At 36.4% G+C, this 21,008-nt stretch overlaps 1 protein-coding gene across 1 annotated transcript in view; it reads left to right on the forward strand.

Annotated features, from left to right (window-relative positions):
• Window positions 1-615: 615 nt before the first annotated feature.
• Window positions 616-21,008, forward strand: part of LOC127442580 (zinc finger protein 609-like) — a 79,558-nt gene continuing 59,165 nt past the window's right edge. Inside the window, exons 1-2 of the mRNA XM_051700758.1 lie at window positions 616-985; window positions 18,566-19,413. Coding sequence (XP_051556718.1) covers window positions 18,691-19,413 — 723 coding nt within the window. The 5' untranslated portion in view covers window positions 616-985; window positions 18,566-18,690. The remainder of the gene's footprint in view (window positions 986-18,565; window positions 19,414-21,008) is intronic.

Below are 21,008 nucleotides of genomic sequence, written 5' to 3' on the forward strand. Positions count from 1 at the left end.
TGGCCACCAGTGAATATATATATATATATATATATATATATATATATATATATATATATATATATATATATATATATATATATAAATAAATAAAATCACAATTTCATCACAATTTAATTGTGTAATTTAATAAAAGTTGTATTTATTATTCTTGTTAAACATTACACAGTTAAATTTGATGGAATCTTGTTATGATATTAAAATTGGCAAATCTTAAAAATAAGCTAAAATATATATTTTTTAGTGTATATTATTTTAGAATTAGTGGTGACATTGCTTTTGACAGACTTTAAATTGAAATTGTACAAATACATTTATCATTTACCCAAATATCCCATTGACTCAAGTAATATGTTAAACCTAATTTTGATCCGGGATTTTGGTCCTGGAAAAGGGCAGCTGAAAAGGGCTCTGCATTTTCATGTGTTGAGATTCGGACTGAAACCTTGAGGAACAATCTTGGGCAGTGAGGAGGCGGAATGATCCGGTTCCCGAATGTCTTGATTCCATGTCTTATCACGCACTCAGCGTTTAGGGTTCAATCCATCCGGATCATTCTCCTGGATTTCATGGCGCTTCCTCCTCCTCCTGTCCTTTAGTTACATTGTATCTCTACTGAAAGGAGCAAGGGATCTAGGACTCAACTCAACAAGGGACAAAATGAATGAATATACCTGAAAATGGACTTGCCAAGATGTTGGATTTATCGCCTTGGAGTTTAGGAAAGACATATTCAGCGAAAGCGTTGAGATTGAGATCCCGCGATGCCAGTTTCGGCGCAGTGTTGCCATTTTTGAACGGGATCTAGGAGTGTGTGATGGCTGCAGTCCAGCGAATCGCTGGCCTTCCCTTTCTCTAGTTTACTGGATGTGTTGGGAAGTGCACTGCTTTGGGATCATTTGCGGAATTCCGTGCGCAAATCCACTTTCCACACTGCTCCATGGAATGTACATAAGTATTCTCTGGATAGGGGTTTGCATGTGGGGTAAGTGGCGCTGGGATTAATGCATTTCTTTTGTGTGTGTGTGTGTGTGTGTGTGTGTGTGTTTGTGTGTGTTTGTGTGTGTGTGTGTGTGTGTGTGTGTGTTTGGGGGGGGTGTATTGGTGCAGATGGAGACTGGAGGTGCTTTAGCTCTTAGCTTTAGCTGGGTTGTTATGGCTCACACATGCTTTGACCATTTTAGGGAGTCATTTCTGTACGCGCAACACGAACCGATGCGTTAAAATAGCGCGATTATTGCATTGGATTTATTATTATTATTTATAAACAAAGAGCACTGAACACTGCATTAGAATACTACAGGAAAAGGATACAAATGCCAAAGTATCAGAAAAATATAGATATATCATGTATAATATATTAAAAGGAAAACATAAATAATAATAATAATAATAATAAAATACGACTAGAAAGAAAATGTCATAATACCCTAGAAATGTGATATTAAGTTTAAGAGATTGTCTAGTGGGACTGGGTATCAGGAGCCACTTCACGATAGGTATTGCGATACACACGTCACGATTCGATATATCGCGATACATCACGATATCACGATTCGATTTCGATATTGCGTTTAATTTAAATTAATTTGGGTATATTTCTGTTATAATATCCATTTTGCTTACATACAGTATGAAATAAATTAACTTTCAGCTAGTGCTGTTATTCATTATACAGGGGATGTTTTAATGTTCTAGTCCCTCTCTAATCACTGGTTTAACCTCTAAAAACTCATCTTTGTTAATCCAAATTACATATTTTAAAGTTTTTTTCCATGAAAATAATCCCTTCATGCCTTACAATGGCTTAGATATAACTCTACACCTTTTTTTTTTTTTTTCTTTTTCCCGTTTTTCTCCCCAATTTGGAATGCCCAATTCCCAATGTGCTCTAAGTCCTCATGGTGTCGTAGTGACTTGCCTCAGTCCTGGTGGCAGAGGACAAATCTCAGTTGCCTCTGCATCTGAGACCGTCAATCCACGCATTTTATCATGTGGCTTGTTGAGCACGTTACCGCGGAGACATAGCGCCTGTAAAGGCTTCACGCCATCCAACGCGGCATCCACACACAACTCACCACGTGCCCCACCGAGAGCGAACCACATAATAGCGACCACGAGGAGGTTACCCCATGTGACTCTACCCTCCCTAGCAACTAGGCCAATTTGGTTGCTTAGGAGACCTGGCTGGAGTCACCTGGTTGGAAGCCCTGGGATTCGAACTCGCAAATTCCAGGGGCGGTAGTCAGCGTCTTTACTCGCTGAGCTACCCAGGCCCCCTAACCCTACACCTTTGCCTCATTTAGTATGCACGGATCTATGAATATGCAAATTAGTCCCCGCCTCCATCTCCACTCACCCCTGCATTGCTGTGCAGCTCGGGCTTGCTGTGTTCCTAGGATAAATTGATGGAACCGCGTTGGGCTTCAATATAAGTTTAGTGGCAAAACCCATCTGTTTTTGGGTATCATTTTCAAAACAGTTCTCTGGAAAATGACTACTGCAAAACCGAGTTTACTCTGGAAGATTTGCTGGGACATTACGATTTTTCCAAATAAACTGCACCCATTTATCTTGGATTTTCAGATCCTTTGGTAATACATGAAGGCTCAGCATTTGTCCTTTCGCAACTTTGCATCCGAAAACAGAACATGTCTTGCAAAATACATATATGTAGCTACACCTGGCTTTTCCTGATACACCTTGCTTTGCCGTAGCATATGCTATTAATATGGAAAGCCCCATCCCGAAAGTTGACGGGATTGGTTCCTTAGGTTTGTGACGTATGAAACCCTGGCTGTCTGAATCCGTGTTTTTGAGACTGTCTTTGGTACACTGTAGTTCCAAAATGCTCAGCCATGCCTTGACTGCTGATTTCACTCATGGTATGTCTTCTAATATATATAAAACACCATATGGACATGTAAACAAGGTTAAAAACTTGATTTTCACTTGAGGGGCTGTTTAAATTACGGATATACAGTATCAATTTTATTTTATCATTAGTTTTTCATTATTTTGGTGACATTTGAGCTTTTTCTTTAATATAGTCCATGTATTACATCAATAATCATGATGTATTGAAATTGCATATATTATATTGCATGTATACAGTATATTGTTACATGTATGTTGTTTACATGCCTAATTTATACTATTTACTTAGATATGTAGAGCAAGTGCTAAAATGGTACTGTCTCTTGAAGACATGCGGCAGGGACTTTGACAGTAGTGTTTGGTCTAATGGCTTCTTTACACCATCCATGCTAAGTGTGATTAGAATTAAAAGTTTCTTTTGTTGTTTTTGATGAATAACTGACTGTAGAGAACAGAAAGGATATTAAAAGATACATTATTAAACAACAAATGATTTGCTCGGATCTTGTCTTTGGACTCGCATTACACAGAAAGAGTCAAAACGTTTACTCTTAGCACGCAGTGAAATGATCTCTGTGCTGAACTTCTTCGCCACTACACCACTGGTGAGTGAAATCTAAACAATTACCAGCCAGTGGATAATCACAGACATATTTTGTAGCATATGGGAAGTATTTACATACATATGATTGTAGGGAATTGCAGATAGAAAGAAAGAGAGCGATCTTGGCATTTTAAGAATCGACATTGGGATTGTACAAATGAAGATTAAGTAGAAATAATATTTTTGCACGGCCCTAGATCCAAACATGTGCGAGAGGTCCAGCATGTCTGTTAGAAAAACCGTGAATCCTGCTGGATCAGTTTTAGTGTCTTTGGTGCCTCGCAGAAGCATCACAGACATCACTGAAAATATCACGATATATCAAGATACATGGATCTAAGTATTGAAAAAGTATTGCAATATATCGATATTTGATTGCATCGACACAGCCCTACTGTCTAGCATGAGGTATTTCATCTATAACACTTCTGGATAAAAAAAAAATCGAGCATCTGGAATAGAATCTGCGTTAATAATAGAGAAATTTGTATTGTAGTTACACAGCAAAACAAACATCAGCATGATTATAATTTAAAAGTAGAATAAATATATCATTCAATGACAATATTATCTTTCAGTTAATAAAAGGAAGGCAATTAAGAACATTATTGCACGCAGTGCAGCGACTTTTAGTGGATTGAATCCAATTAGGAGCCGGGGACTCACTTGATTAGTCGAGTAAATATTCGTTATTTTCTAGCGGAGTGAGGAAATTGGCACACTGGTTATTTAGACAACAAACAAGTCCAAATCTGTTTAAAATGGTGCTAAAATGTGTTACTTTTGGTTCGCCTATGCCGGAGTTGTAGTAGGACTAATCTGTGGAGAAACTCTATTCTGTTTTAGGTGTCAGTTGATCTGTGAGAGTCATTAGAGTGAATCTCTCTCAGTGCTGCTTAAAGTCCACAGCTGCACAGATTGCATTCACATAAAACACTCATTCCAGGAGTCAATATAATATACACCCTTCAGCAGTCACAAGTTCACCTTTGTTCATGTCAGACATGGCTGCTGAGCTGTGGGTTTCAACACTACTTAGGCTAGTTAAGATCACCCAAAAGTAGGCTAATACAAGAAAACAAGACATTATTATTGTTTAGCTATCAGTCCGGAGTACTAACAAAATCTACCTGCGATGGCATTACCATGTTTTTGGACATGGTACCATGGTAATATCTTGGTATTCTTTGAGGACCTTGGAATAATACACTGAAAAACTGTGTACTACTGAAAGTTGGATCTACTCATTTGATTGAGTAAACTTGTTCGCTCAAATAAATTGAGTAATGGTGTCTCCAAAACTTATGTAATTAAGTTAACTTGGTGTTCATATAGAATGAACGTAACTATTTAAAGGTGCTATATGTAATATTTTTACTGTACTAAATCATAAAATTACCATAATATGTCATTTGGGAATTAGGAAATATGCTTGAAATACTGGCTTCTCCGATAACAATGCTACAGCCAGTATATTCTACATTGAAGTTTCCATTCCGGGCGGATTTTCTGTTTATGTTTTGGCCTGTGTGATCCTGCCCACTGCCCACTCACCAATAGTATTTCAACACCGCCGGGTTGCCAGATTTGAACAAGTTTGCAGGCAAACAACACTGCGTGCTGCATCCATGGAAGACAGCAAATGAACTGGATCAGAGATAACAGATTCCACCCGACCTAAAAAGCCTCGCCATCCGTCTAAAAACCACCATGACCAGAGGCGTAGTAAAACAAGGATAAATATTGGAGATGCCTTTGGAAGATGGAGAAATCCTTTAAAACGGATGCTGAGTTGACTAATTTGCGTGTCAACATTCTGGCAACCTGCATGAGCTTTGAGTCTGGGGCGGGGCAGACAACTCTCCAATATTTTGAATTTGGACTGCAGTACCCATTTCAAACGCTTGTTGTCAATTTTACATATAGCACCTTTAAGTTAAGGTAACTAGATGCAAGCAGACTTAACTCAGATTTGCTTTTTAAATGTTGTTGTTTCAACTTATTTTAATTGAATGGACAATAATTTAGGTCATTCCATAACAGCTTAAATAATGAAGATTATGACTGATTTTAAGCAGTGCCGTAGCAAGGAATTCTGGGTCCCCTGTCTGCACTGTCTATCATTCTGTAGATAGACAATTTAATGGAAAGATCTAGAACTAGGTTTAGATTTAAGTGCAAATGGACATGGTCATTAATTGTTCACAGTCATGACCTTTACATCAGCAGTAAACTGATTTACAGATTAAACAAAACAGTTATGTTATGGCCTTCCCTAATGGTAAAAAGATGGTATTAGATGGTAATACCACAGTACCTTGATATACCATGGAACTGAATGCTTGCCACATTCATAAACTGTGGTATTTACTAGGTATTCCAAGGTACAGGAGGATAGTTTCACTAGAAATATTGATAAATATGTAATGTCACCTCATCTACTTCGAGATAAAGACCGTTTGCCATTGTTCTTCTCATTAAAATGGAAGAGAAAGGCCTGGATATGTTTTGTTTTGTTCAGTAGGATGGGAATGTTGTAGAGTATTTGTGTGGAGATGAGTTTTCACTCAGCCGAAGGGCAAATCTATCATCTGTATCTCAGATGAATTGTTTTCTTTTTCAGTTTACTGTCTGTAGGGTTGAGTTATGTCTGCAGGTTAGAGGTTTACTCTCCTTATTTTACGTTTAACAGGCTCTTGCTCAGTAGTTTAGTAGTGAATGCTTTGACAGTTGCACTCAGTTAAACTCAATTTACTGATGATTCGCTGTTGACACACATTGTTCAATTAGGCATTTGTTTCATCAGTGATCATTAAAGGACAAAACAGTGTTGTCTGTTATGCATTTATGTGAGATTTTGCTTTACGTTATCTATCACATGCAGGTGATTGTTATTCTATATCTGCATTTGAAGTTAAAGTATGGCATCAATAGGACTGGGTGATAGTATATTGAATATTTGCAATAGAGGTAGACGATATAAAGGTTTTACTGATCGGTTTCTGTTGGTTATCTGATCAGGAAATTTGAGGCCGATACCGATCTCCGATATTTTTAACACTAAGATCAGCTGATATCGATACAGATTTAAAAAAAAAAAAGTTCCCTTTGCCACACTTTTGCAAGTTATATGCTGCAGTTATATGTTTATGCCCCACACAGTAAAATTATGGTAACACTTTTCAAAAAGGTTCAATTTGTTAACATTATTTAACATGAACTAATGAACTTAATGTTACAACATATACTAATACATTTTTAAAATCAAAAGTTGTATTAGTTAACATTAATGCACTGAACTAACATGAGCTAACAATGAACAATTGAATTTTTATTGACTAACATTATGACTAATAAATGCTGTAAAATATAGTGGTTAACCGATATATCGCAGAGGCCGATAAATCGTCAGATATTCTGAATTTTTTTAATTATCGGTATAGGCCCATAATTTTTCCCATTTGGCCGATTCCTTTCTTAAGGCCGTGAGGGTGCAAAGAATCATCTGCTTTCATGTGAAGGAGCCGCCTGAGACATGTGCAGTTGAAGTCAGTTAGCACTTGCTCTACATATCTATGTAAATACTTGTAAATAGTACAAATTAGGCATGTAAACAACAAACATGAAACAATATACTGTATACAGTTGAAGTCAGAAGTTTACATACACTTAGGTTGAAGTCATTAATACAATTTTTTTAACCACTCCACAGATTTCATATTAGCAAACTATAGTTTTGGCAAGTCATTTAGGACATTTAGTTTGTGAATGACACAAGTAATTTTTCCAACAATTGTTTACAGACAGATTGTTTCACTTTTAATTGACTATCACAATTCCAGTGGGTCAGAAGTTTACATACACCAGCTTGGAAAATTCCAGAAAATTATGTCAAGCCTTTAGGCAATTAGCCAATTTGTTTCTGAAAGGAGGTGTACTGAATTGGAGGTGTACCTGTGGATGTATTGTAAGGCCTACCTTCAAACTCAGGGCCTCTTTGCTTGACATCATGGGAAAATCAAAAGAAATCAGCCAAAAAAAAAAATTGTGTACCTCCACAAGTCTGGTTCATCCTTGGGAGCAATTTCCAAACGCCGGAAGGTACCACATTCATCTGTACAAACAATAGTATGCAAGTATAAACACCATGGGACCATGCAGCCATCATACCACTCAGGAAGTAGGTGCATTCTGTCTCCTAGAGATGAACGTAGTTTGGTGTGAAAAGTGCAAATCAATCCCAGAATAACAGCAAAGGACCTTGTGAAGATGCTGGGGGAAACAGGTAGACAAGTATCTATATCCACAGTAAAACAAGTCCTATATCAACATAACCTGAAAGGCTGCTCAGCAAGGAAGAAGTCACTGCTCCAAAACCGCCATAAAAAAGCCAGACTACAGTTTGCAAGTGCATATGGGGACAAAGATCTTACTTTTGGAGAAATGTCCTCTGGTCTTATGAAACAAAAACTGAACTGTTTGGTCATAATGACTATTGTTATGTTTGGAGAAAAAAGGGTGAGGCTTGCAAGCCGAAGAACACTATCCCAACCGTGAAGCATGGGGGTGGCAGCATCATGTTGTGGGGGTGCTTTGCTGCAGGAGTGACTGGTGCACTTCACAAAATAGATGGCATCATGAGGAAGGAAAATGATGTGGCTATATTGAAGCAACATCTCAAGACATCATCCAGGAAGTTAAAGCATGGTCGCAAATGGGTCTTCCAAATGGACAATGACCACAAGCATTCCTCCAAAGTTGTGGCAAAATGGCTTAAGGACAACAAAGTCAAGGTATTGGAGTGGCCATCACAAAGCCCTGACCTCAATCCATTAGAAAATTTGTGGGCAGAACTGAAAAATCATGTGTGAGCAAAGAGGCCTACAGACCTGACTCAGTACCACCAGTTCTGTCTGGAGGAATGGGTCAAAATTCCAGCAACTTTTTGTGAGAAGCATGTGGAAGGCTACCCAAAACATTTGACCCAAGTTAAACAATTTAAAGGCATTGCAACCAAATACTAACAAAGTATATGTAAACTTCTGACCCACTGGGAATGTGATGAAAGAAAAGCTAAAATAAATCATTCTCTCTACTATTATTCTGATATTTCACTTTCTTAAAATAAAGTAGTGGTCCTAACTGACCTAAGACAGGGAATGTTTTCTACGATTAAATGTCAGGAATTGTGAAAAACTGAATTTATGTATTTGGCTAAGGTTTATGTAACTTATATCATATACCGTCTGCAAATATATGGATATCTCGTATAAATGGATGTAATTTACGAACCTCACGAAAATCCAGCGTTTTCTTGTCAAGCGCTTATCTAATATCTTCCTCTGAAGCGCAAATTTCGTCATCCAGAATCAAAACTTCTGTATCAGGATCAAAAGTTCCTCTAATAATTCACAAATCCTGATGGTCCGTCCGTAACAATCCAAGCAGGCGATCCACGGCATTTAAACTTTCTGTAGATTGCTGCTGCTTTCGCTGGATGCCCATGAGTGCAACTTCAAAGTAAGCGCTTCCCGTGCGCTATGAGTAAATGTCATATTCACTGTGTACTATATGTGCAGTTGGTTTGATTTGGTCTTTTGTGAGAAAATGCAATTGCTAATGCACATATGCCATCCATGGCTGCTGGACTACTGTGTGTACTGTTATTTTATTCCTATTGCATTAACAATTTCTTCATGCAAAAATAAATTACTAAAATTTTATGACTAATCAGAAAACATTTTATCTATCATTTAAAATCCAAAGTTTTTTTTATTTTTTTATTTTTTTTTTTACAAAGTTAAAGTTTTGTGTGAAATTGAGTAAATGTAGTGCAAAGTAAGAGTTTATTAATTTTAAGTTATTTACTGTATTAAATTGTGTGATATATCGGCATTGTATCGGCCTATTGGCCACCCGGTATCGGCCATTAAAAAACCCATATCGGTCGACCGCTAATAAAAAATTTGTTCATTGTTTGTTCATGATACCTAATGCATTAACTAATGTTAAAGAAATGAAACCTTTTTATAAAGTGTTACCAAAATTACATTAAAATTACATTAATTGTGAATTGCTAACATTTATTTGTATTGAAAACAGTTAATAATAGTTCTGTTGTCAATATCAAAAGGTCATTGTGACATACTGGCAACCAGTAAAAACCATGAGAGCATCACACACAGTAGAGATATGTTCAAAAATAAGAAAAATATATCCATTACAAGCTTTAAAACTGCTCTAATGAGAAATCATTAACATCTATGATTTGTTTACTGTCTTTTGCGTCTTGTTGTAACACAAATCACGAATTATTAAGCAAATGCGTGAAGACGCGGTGCTGTTACTGAAGGTTAAACAGTTACATCTGTTATTAGAGTTATTGTGACCAACATTAATCTCATTTAAATTGGGATCCTCAGAGAATAGCGCTGGGATGAGTGACTGATGATGAGCTATTGAGAGCACCTGCAGAGTGCGCATGTTTGATCGATACCGAGAGCGCTCATGTTGAAGGGAGAAGCTAAAAGATGATGGCTCAAACAGTCTCTATAGCTCAACTCAGCGTCTTACTGTCACGTGTACTCGGATTTGTATTTGCATGTTTATTTGTTGTTTAATTTGTGGTATAATTTTTATACCCATTAGCAGCCTCTTTATCCTCTTCGTGCTCGCTGTGTAGTGAGTCAGATTTACTACCGTAATGACTCTAGAAAATGGGCAACTTAATATTCATGCATGTGTAATTCTTAGACATTTTTAAAAACAAAACAGCATATTCATGTGAATTACATCATGTCTGAAAGTTTAATCCATATTTTCATCCTCACTTCAATGCAAATTATGTTAATTTGGTTAGATAACTCAAATCACCAAGCACTTTATTAAGAACGCATTATTAAGTAGGTATAGAGGTGATTATCTAATCAGCCAATCGTGTGGCAGCAGTGCCATGCACAAAATCATGCAGATATGGGTCCGGAGCTTCAGTTAATGTTCACATCAACCATCAGAATGGGGAAAAATGTGATCTCAGTGATTTCGACCGTGGCATGATTATTGGTGTCAGACGGGCTGATTTGAGTATTTCTGTAACTGCTGATCTCCTGGGATTTTCACACACAACAGTCTCTAGAATTTACTCCGAATGAATAACGTGTGGTTATTTGGGTTAATGTCAGCTTGGACCAGTCTGACCATTCTCCTCTGACCTCAGCCATTAACAAGCCATTATTGCCCACAGAACTGCCGCTCGCTGGATGTTTTTTGTTTTTGGCACCATTCTCTTTACACTCTAGAGACTGGTGCACATGAAAATCCCAGGAGATCAGCAGTTATAGAAACTGTCAAACCAGCGCTCTCCTGGAACTGTTCTCACTCGTTTCCAAGTGTCTTAGCAGCAGCAATTACTAATGTGTAGAAAATAGCTAGAATTTCGTAGTGGGAATGCATGACGTGGGCAACATTTTAAGTATCCCCGCACATTCCGTGTTCACAGTGTGCGAATTTCCCACATTTTTTTTTTTTTACATGTAAAATCCACACATTAGAACACAAGAAATCAATAGTTTCTTTCTATATAACTGTAAATCCAACTGTGCATCTCTCTCATCAGTCTCTCCATGCAGTGTAGACACTGTTTAACATGCGTGCATTAGCTATTTTAAAGGGACAGAGCACTAGTATTGTTCCAAATTCGCACAGTAAAAGCGCTTTTTATCTCATTAATTCGCCTTTTGAGATGAAGAGCTGAATGAAACGTTATACACATGGCTGGAAATCATGAGCTGCTCAGCATCCAAAATATAAGTATAGATTTAATTAGGTAATGTTTCAAAGTGTAAACATTAATTTCACATGCTAATGGTGTTTGATATGAAAAGAAGCAAAATCATTATGGCTGTTATTATTTTCAGAGCCGTTTAGCTGCAGGGTGAAGATGAATATTTAAAACAGTCTACTTCATATCATCCTCATAACACACCTGTTACATTTCTCATTTCTGGAATGTACAGGTATTTTTCTTTCTGTGCTTTGTGCATCAGTCTGTGCTGGTCTTGTTTGGGTTGTCTAATGTTATGTTTATATCCACATTCTTAAATCACAGATTAGGCCTTATATCAACCTAAAGTATATTACACGTCACAACCGATTTAGTAGCAAGTTCTCCTCTCTCAGGGATTCATATGTTTATTACATTCAGCCAGTAATCACATCTTTAACTCAGTGAGTAAATCTGAAAACCCATCATTTGCTCCACAGAACTCTTTGATTAAAAACACATGTAAATGGCAGGACAGCTAAAGTTAATATGATGTATTTATGAATTTATATCTATAAAGCGCTTATATGAGATTACATTCAGTCCATAAATCATATCTTTCAAATTATAAATGTGATAACATTTTGGGGGAAATTGTCTTAAAAATGTCAAATATATAAATTATGGTTAAAAACAGGTATTTTTCATTTTTTGTGTTGGGACCAGTGAAAATTTTGGCAGGGCAAGTAACAATCTGAAGCACTGGCCCGACTGGGCCAGTAAAAAAAATCCTTAGGGTTGAGCCCTGACATAATATAGTTATGGGCAAGATGCTGTATCTCTTTGCATTGCTTAAAAACACTCACTGACTTTCATCTGAACCCGTTTCAAAAGCGAAACCACGCGAGAGATCCGGCGTGCACGCGATTAAGACTGAGAAGGACCTGGACGTTCAGCAAGCTGCAGACAGGTATACTTGTAGAGACTAAACAGCAGCCAGAGAAAATAATAGTTTTGAGATTTTAAACTTCAGCAAATTAAACTTCAGCATTAAATATATTTTATATCTGTGTGTATAGTTTAATAATGCATTGGCAATGTATTTTGCCATTAAAGTTCAATATGAATTGAATCTGCCCATTTGATCCTATTATTAAACAGAGTCCACTGTAAAGCGGCAGAAGATTTTGCCCGAATTGTAATTACAACATGTCCACTGATTTTATGGCATGTATACCATTATTGGATCAAACATTAATACTAGTAAAAATGTCTAATTAACTCTAAAGTATATTTTTACATGAAATTTTGGTTAAACAATAAACAGCATCTGAGATTTTATTCATTTTGGACTCTCATTGCCTCTGTGTCTGTGCCCATCATAGTAAAGAAAGGCTAAGAAAGTTTTTTAACATTCTATAAATCAATTTTAAGAACTATCGGTTGATTAATCGGTTATCTGCATTTTCCAAAACGTAAATATCGGTATCGGCAAAATCCGGTTGACCCCTAATTTGCAATATATTTCATGTTTTCAACCAACATCGACAATATTGCAATAATTTTAATTCACTTTATATTTGTCAATTAAAGGAATAGTTCACCCAAAAATGAAAATTCTCTCATCGTTTACTCACACTCATGCCACCCCAGATGTGTATGACTTTCTTCTGCAGAACACAAACAAACAAAGATTTTTAGAAGAACATCTCAGCCCTGGGTTCATACAGTGCAAGTGAATGGAATGCAAGTGTAACTCGATTACACTTCCCAGTTCTTGACGCATGCTTAAACGAGTGCTAAATGGCGCTTAGAAGTGTAATTGAGCTTGAAATCATGATTGCCATGGAGACTGTTGATGTCAAGATTATTGATTACTTTTATGCTGCTATTATGGAGCTTCAAAGTTTTGGGTGAACTGTTCCTTCAAGTTTTCCAAAGACTATGCCTGTTAACCAATTTTGTGCACACTACGTGTGCCTCATGAGTATGAGAACAGAAAAGACAGAGATAACTGAATATCTGAAATGTGATGTGAATTTTATTCCTTTCATGAATCAGTTCTTTTGAACCGTTTGTTTCTGTGAGTCTGCGCAAACACTTATTTGCTGATTCGTGTGCATCATCACTCAATGTTTATGGTCCCCATTTGGCAATTTTAATGCTTTAAGTGTTTTAATGAACATAAGTAGCCATTTATTACTGTTTTATATGGTGCATGCATATAAATAAATAAACATGATAAATAATTTTTCAATGCTTTTAATTAAGGGAAAAACAATGTGCCTTGATTACAATATATTACTAGATTTGTACTGTATTTTACTCGCTTTAAACATTATGTCTATATAACAACAATAACTGTTAGGTTAAAAAGAACACCCTTTTAAGACAATGTGATGTAAATTGAATGTTGTCAAAAGACTAAAAAAGTAGGCATTAACTTAACTTCATCCTACGCAATCAGAGATCCTTTAAAAATAAGGGCATTGAATAAGCTGTACATCTCATGAACTTTTAAAGGGATCAAACAGGCTTTTGGCATGAAACCAGTGTGCACAGGTTAGCTACAGATGTTACAAACCCACTTTGACCCCTTTGGCTGTTTGTTCCAGGCAAACAGCTGCAGTCTTTTGATCTACCCACTGTGAAAGAATGACCATCTGGGATTACGTAGAGCACGTGTGGTCTTCAGATGATGGCTCGTCAATGAAGGGGCCTTGGGACATTACAAGGTTTTGTGTCTCGTTCTTGGTGGGCTACTGCCATTTACAAGCCATACAGAGAATCTAATGGTGCTCTTGCTTCTAGTTTCATTGATGGGAAGACTGTAGAAAATAAATCTTTATTTGAATAGCAACAAAATCATCTTTATGCAGATCAGGGTTGTCATTTTAGAGGCAAACATTGAAGAAGCCTTTATGGTATGATAACTAGGAATGGGCGATACCACTTATTTACTTTTCGATTCAATACCCATAGATCAGGCTATCGCTGATACCAATACCAACATGATACTTATATTAAATCGGAAAGTTTTCGTGATTTCTGAGGTTAAAAATGGACCTTTTTTTTATTTTTTATTTTTTATTATTCTCCCCAATTTGGAATGCCCAATTCCCAATGCGTTCTAAGTCCTCGTGGTGGCGTAGTGACTCGCATCAATCTGGGTGGCGGAGGACGAATCTCTGTTGCCTCCGCGTCTGAGACCGTCAATCCGCGCAATTTATCACGTGGCTTGTTGAGTGCGTTACCGCGGAGACGTAGCGCGTGTGGAGGCTTTACACTATTCTCCGCGGCATCCACACACAACTCGCCACGCGCCCCACTGAGAGCGAGAACCACACATAATAGCGACCACGAGGAGGTTACCCCATGTGACTCTACCCTCCCTAGCAACCGGGCCAATTTGGTTGTTAGGAGACCTGGCTGGAGTCACTCAGTACACCCTGGATTCGAACTCACGACTCCAGGGGTGGTAGTCAGCGTCAATACTCGCTGAGCTACCCAGGCCCCCAAAATGGACCATTTAGCAATTTATCCATTTATCACTGTTTTAGAATGTCATCACTATTAACATTAAATAAACTGCAAGAAATGTATCATTATATTTATAACAATTTCAGCATAGATGCATAAATGCATAGATTTGTTTTAATGCCAATTTTCTCTTATATGAAAGAAATCTCTATAAATTATAATGTAAATTATACAGGTAACCTTTGACTTTGTACATTACAAAATATAAGTTAAAAAAATGAACAACAGGGTAGTTGTAGAAGTAAACTTTAAAGTAAAAGCAAAAGATTCTAAGTATTGATATTGGGACCGTTCAAATGAAGATCGTGATTAATTGGAAAAACTATATAGTTACCCAGCCCTGCCATGTACATAATAAATCAATATTTCAAGATCTATCTGCCCATCTCCAATAGTTTTAACGTTGATGGGAGAGGCGAGAAAGTGTGGATCTAAACGCAGACTAATTTTATTAATGTAACTCAGAAGATGAAGACATAGAGATGAAAATGAAACACTTGGAAAAAAAAAGGGAAAATCAAACGTAACAGCAGTTTGCTGGTTAAATAAGTCTTTAACATTCAAATGAACATGTTAACAAACTAACAAGAACTGACGATGAGGGAAGGAAACCAGAAGGTATTTATACACAGAAGGATGAGGATGGAACAGGGAACAGCTGTGGAAGATGGAGGGCAGGTGAGGGTAATCAACAAAGGTGCATCCTGGGAAATGAAGTCCATGCATAAGGGGAAAACAATGGGCAGTTCATGACAATAGTAACACATTGGCCATTCAAGAATTTAATTTAATGTTATTAATGGGAATTAACGTCCCCTTAGCGTAAGTGTAAATAACTCTTATGCTCAGTAGTGCTATGTGGTTTTTGTGATGGAGAACCTAAATTCTCATTTTAGAGGGGCTACGGCTTATAGAGAAGCTACGGCTTATTTAACGCTGGCCTGTTCTGCAGTTATGTTTGCTGCAGTATTTCAAACATAGAAAGGCTAATACAAATTAATCTGATGTTTACAGATTTAGCATGTGGAACTGGGTTTTTATTGGAACACCGAGGTCATTTAAGTTGTTTTCTAGCTCTCGTTTGCGTGTGCGAGCCCCTTATCACTGTGCGACAAATGCTGCAAACTTGAGTGTTAATTTACACTGTCAGAGGTCAAAGTGCATGCTCCTTTGACTTGTGTTAGCTTCTTTTAGCCGTACCCTCGCTAACCAGAGATGACCTTTGAAACTAGAATGGCTGCTTTAATTCGTTTACGCACATCAGGCTTTGAATGAGGATTAATAGACGCGTGGTAGAACTCTGTTCCTAACCTGTATCATTGTCTCTTCATTTATGCTTTTTTTTTTTTACATTTCTTATACACTGTAAAAAAAAAAAAAAAATCGTGTTTTTACAAAAAAAATAAATAAATAAATAAAAAGGCAGCTGTGGATGCCAGAATAATTATGTTAAAAATACAATAAAAATGTAAACAACTTTTCAGAAAAACTTGTACATTTTATAGTTTAAAACTGTTGTTTTTACGGTATATTTTAAGGTGCAGTACCGTAGTTTATATTATTAAATGATAAACTTAATATATTAACCTTCTGAAACTGTAAAAATCTGCTTTTCATTTTATAATGTATAGTTAATCACCGTAGTAATTACAGAAGAGCACATGATGACATGAAGTTCATCAATAGTGGCTCTTCCAGGATCAGTGACCAATAAACATGTAGAGACAGTGCTCAGTGTCACACACACAAACACTAAACACTTTCAGGGTAACACATGTGAAATTAAAATAATTCAGTAAACATTAACTAAACTACATCAAATATAACACAGAACACCCTAAAGTACATACTTTTAACAGTAATTTACTGTAAAAAGTACATGTACTCTCTTGTTAAACATAATATAAATTTTTACCGTTAATTATATGGGAAAATCATACTTTTTACATCTAAAAATAATGTCATTTGTACGTAAAACTACAGTATTGTCTTTTTAAATATATAAAAAAATTTTAACGTATACTTTACAGTAACTACCCATTGACCAATTAAAAAAAAAAAATTCCTGTAGCATTTTTACAGTCTTTTACCGTTAAAATTACGGAAATATTTTACAGTGTAGAAATGAAGGAAAATTCACTGCCTGTAATATTATTCTAAAAGTGATCAATAGTTATTGTTTATATGGTGAAAATTCCTTTTGCATTTCAATTTTATTCAGTAAAAATACTTGATATAAAGACTAATATAGTGGTCGACCAATATGTTTTTTTTTTTTTTTTGTATAATATAATGCCGAGATATGAGTCAATGACGTGACTCATTTTTTTGTCCGGATCTATTAAGCTATTCAAAAATGAATAAAAAATGCAATTCACACAAAACAGTTACTTGAATACACCTCTTCTATGATGAACATGTTTTCAGTTACTGAGTTCATTTTGATTTTCGTTCTGGGGCAGAAAATGTATTGTTGCGTAACCGTATGGACACTGTTTAAAAAAAATAAATTAAAAAAAATAATTGTAATTAAAAGCTGAAATTCTTGAAAAAATAAATGTTGGCATAAATAGTGCTAAAATAATGTTTTATTATTATTTCTTAAAAAAAAAAAAAAAAAGCAGTGAAGCTGTTGTTTTAAAGTATTATTAATATTTGAAAATGTTTGTCCACTAAATCAATGTCATTTGATGAAACTATCATGTAACAATTTTATCATGTGACAAATGAAACAAGAACAAAATATATATATCTGATATTTTGACAGTTTTATGAAAATACATATTTTGTTCAGGGCAAATGGAGGAACACTAAGAAAACTTCTTGATATGCCATTAAAAAATTAATTCATGATATTTGTTTAAAAAAAAAAAATTATATATATATATATATATATATATACACACACATACATATATATATATATATATAGTAACTAATTTTAGATTAAGTTGTATACACTCTTGTGTATTCAAGGTGCAATGATTTTAATAGCTTTTGATAGCTAAAAATCTTTAAAAAAAAAATTGTTTTTTTGAAAATGCCATAAATGTTTTTCAAATATTTGAAACCAAATTGGACAAAAAGATTACATTTCTGTGAACTTAACGTGTGTTTTAAACTAAATTTCTTTAATGATTTCTCAATTTTATGACCTTAAACTACCTTATTTGTCCTTATTATAGCCACAAAATGGCTAAAATGAAATGGAATAAAAATGTAAATGTTTATTATCAATTGACAAGGTTTTTGGACATTTTAGAACTCATAAAAGTTTCTATTAATTTGCAAAGTGGGCACATTTGTCAACCGATACAGATAATCTAAAAATGGCCCAATATAATCATCCATTTAATTGGCCTAGCTGATATATTCGCTCTATAACTACACAAATTGAAAAACAAATATTGTACTTTCTTGTTGGCCTTCGCACTGTAAATAATCCCCGGCCTTAAATCATTTTTTCATGTTGAGATTCGCATGGTTGCTATATTAGCTTGTATGTAGCCTTGTCAATATGCATTGAACCTGAATGAATAATTTCGTTTTTTATTTTGTTTATTTAAAATGTACAAATATGTAAAGATTGTTCAGGAAAGTCTAGACAAACTACTCAAAGACAAAGGCTAGAAAGAACTCGATGTATCTGAATTTGGTTGGTGGTTCCCGCAACAATTGGCAAATAGAGCACATATTTAATGCAACATGTTCATTCCTAACAGATTCATTTTCAGAGTGTAATTCCAAGACAGATAATCCCTCTTTATACGTCTCTCCTCTAGGGCAAAATGTGGGCGACTGGGAAGTTGACATCAATACGTTGAGGCTGCTGTTTCCCTTCTCCCCACATCCCTGCAGTCTGAGCGATCAGATGTTACTGTGACAAACCTGGGCCGCTGGCACTAAAATGTCCCTAAGTGGTGGCACTGCAGGCGGGAAAGGTGTGGACTCGAATGCGGTGGACACTTACGACAGCGGTGATGAGTGGGATATCGGGGTTGGAAATCTGATTATCGACCTTGACGCTGACCTAGAAAAGGACAAACTCGAAATGTCTGGCACCAAGGACGGAAGCGGAATGGCAGCCCCACCTAGCGCCGTCGCGGCTCTTCCAGACAATATCAAATTTGTTAGTCCCGTTAGCGCCCCTCAGGGCAAAGAGAGCAAATCCAAATCGAAACGCAACAAAAATTCTAAAGACAATAGCAAGTCTCCCGCTTCAGACGGAGCGAAAATAGTGGAAGTTACCGGTGCGACAGCTAATTCCGGAGGGAGTGGCAACTCCATGCCTGGAAAAGGCAACGAGAAGGGTGCAAAATCCTCCCGCGGTGTACCGAACAGCAAAAAGGAGAAGGAAGTATCGAGTGGGAAAAGTAAAAAGGACAAAAGCGAAAGCGGACCAGTTGCAGTCACTGCTATCGAGAAGGAAATTGTTGCAAATGCTCAGGCATTTGGAAGCGCGCGCAATGCCTCTTTTGACAATACGCAGAATGTGGACTCTGTGACAGAGCAACTTGGGAATAATGCCTTGGAATCTGTTGGAATTGTCTCTCCATTAGCTATTAAATCAGAACCTGAGGAGCCGGATGGTGGCGAGTGCAGAGCTTTGAAGAAAGTAAAAAATGAAAAGGTAAGCGCGGCTGGCCCGCTTGAGCGTTTGAGCCGTTTAGTAGCTAATGGAAATTGTTATTGAAGTATTGATTACATGAGTCAATATTAACGATCTAAACACCTGAAAGCAAATACGTTATTTCTTCTGCAGTAGGGGATGATACCTCTCGTGGAGCTTGTCCTGTTTTAAGTTTAGGCATTTTAGAGTTCTTTTAGTGGCCTTCTTGACACTAAAGCTTTTAAATAGTTTTTTTAAATTTAAAATTTTTTGCCACTATGCACCAACTACCCTTATTCAGTTTGAAAAGTCCATAGGCAAGAACCATTTACAGTAATACGCTAAAATACTTGTATTGCAAGATTGTTAGGGGGATTTTTTTTTCTCACAGTTGTGCAAGCTATCAATAGAGGAAACTGTAGGATTGTTTTGCCTGTCAGTTTCTCTTTATCCCAGGACCTAGCGATGAAGATAGGGGTAGGGTCAATGCTCAGACCCCCCTGCAGAAACTTGCTTTAGGGGGCAGGGCTTTTAATCATATCCGAAAGCTTTCTGTGCTTTCTAAGCTGATAAGTGATGCCAGTGTGTGTCTTTGTCACTTATACATCTGCCTTTTATCTGTGGGAAAATGAAATGATGTAACTTTTTGCAAGTGCATAGAATTACTTGTAGAAAGTACTTGCATATCTAATATGAAAATTCACCATAAAGAACCTACTCTGTTGACTTCTCTTGGAAATGGTTTAAAGCCTTTTAAGGTCACTCCCTAAAAGCTTTTTTTGTGTTTGAAATGGCCTGCTGTGACAAGTTAAATCTATTGTAGATAGGATCTGTGGCCATCTTAAAATGATACAAATTACAGGACGCTCAATAGCAAATGTTTTATTGATGACCTAAATGCTATAAATCAAAGTCAAATCCTGTACTTCCCCCAAATTTCCACTGTTCTTCTTGGAAACATGTTGGTACAAAAGAGGTCCTTGCTTGCCATTGAATGTTAGTAATCACATGATTGTTCCCTTCTAGACCCCTGAATATTCCCCATGGGGCGAGTGGATATTATGCAACTGCAATATTTAATACTTGCAATTAAATGAGATAATTTATTTGAATGACAAATTGGTATTGATTAGGGCTGCAACTAATGATTATTTTGATAATCGATTAATCTAACGATTATTCTGCGATTATTGCAACGATTAATCATTAGCTCTTAACCGATTGTTCAGCTTGTGTCCCGACTTAAAAGGTTGTATTAAATGTGCTTACTAACAATAAAGAGGACAAAATCATAAATGATTTAATAGTAAAAAAAAGACTTAACTATTGAGCTGTTCCGCCACGGATTCAGCATCTTACTTTAATACAGCTCAAGCCTTCTTTGCTAATTCGAAAACGTCACGTTAGAAGTAGCAACGGAGGCTTGCGCTGCTTTACTCGAGGACTTGGAGTAACAACGTAGTGCATTTGTGCATGTGTGTGCGAGTTTGTATTTGAGGGATCGAAAAAGATAAACTCAGAAAATGAGAGATCGCTTCTGGAATTACCTTTTTAGCTGCAGCTCTCGTCAGAAGTAACATCGCTTCAGAATCGCCAAGATGTGTGTTGCTGTATTC

Source organism: Myxocyprinus asiaticus, chromosome 1 (genome assembly GCF_019703515.2).
Source record: "Myxocyprinus asiaticus isolate MX2 ecotype Aquarium Trade chromosome 1, UBuf_Myxa_2, whole genome shotgun sequence".
NCBI classification, from domain to species: domain Eukaryota; kingdom Metazoa; phylum Chordata; class Actinopteri; order Cypriniformes; family Catostomidae; genus Myxocyprinus; species Myxocyprinus asiaticus.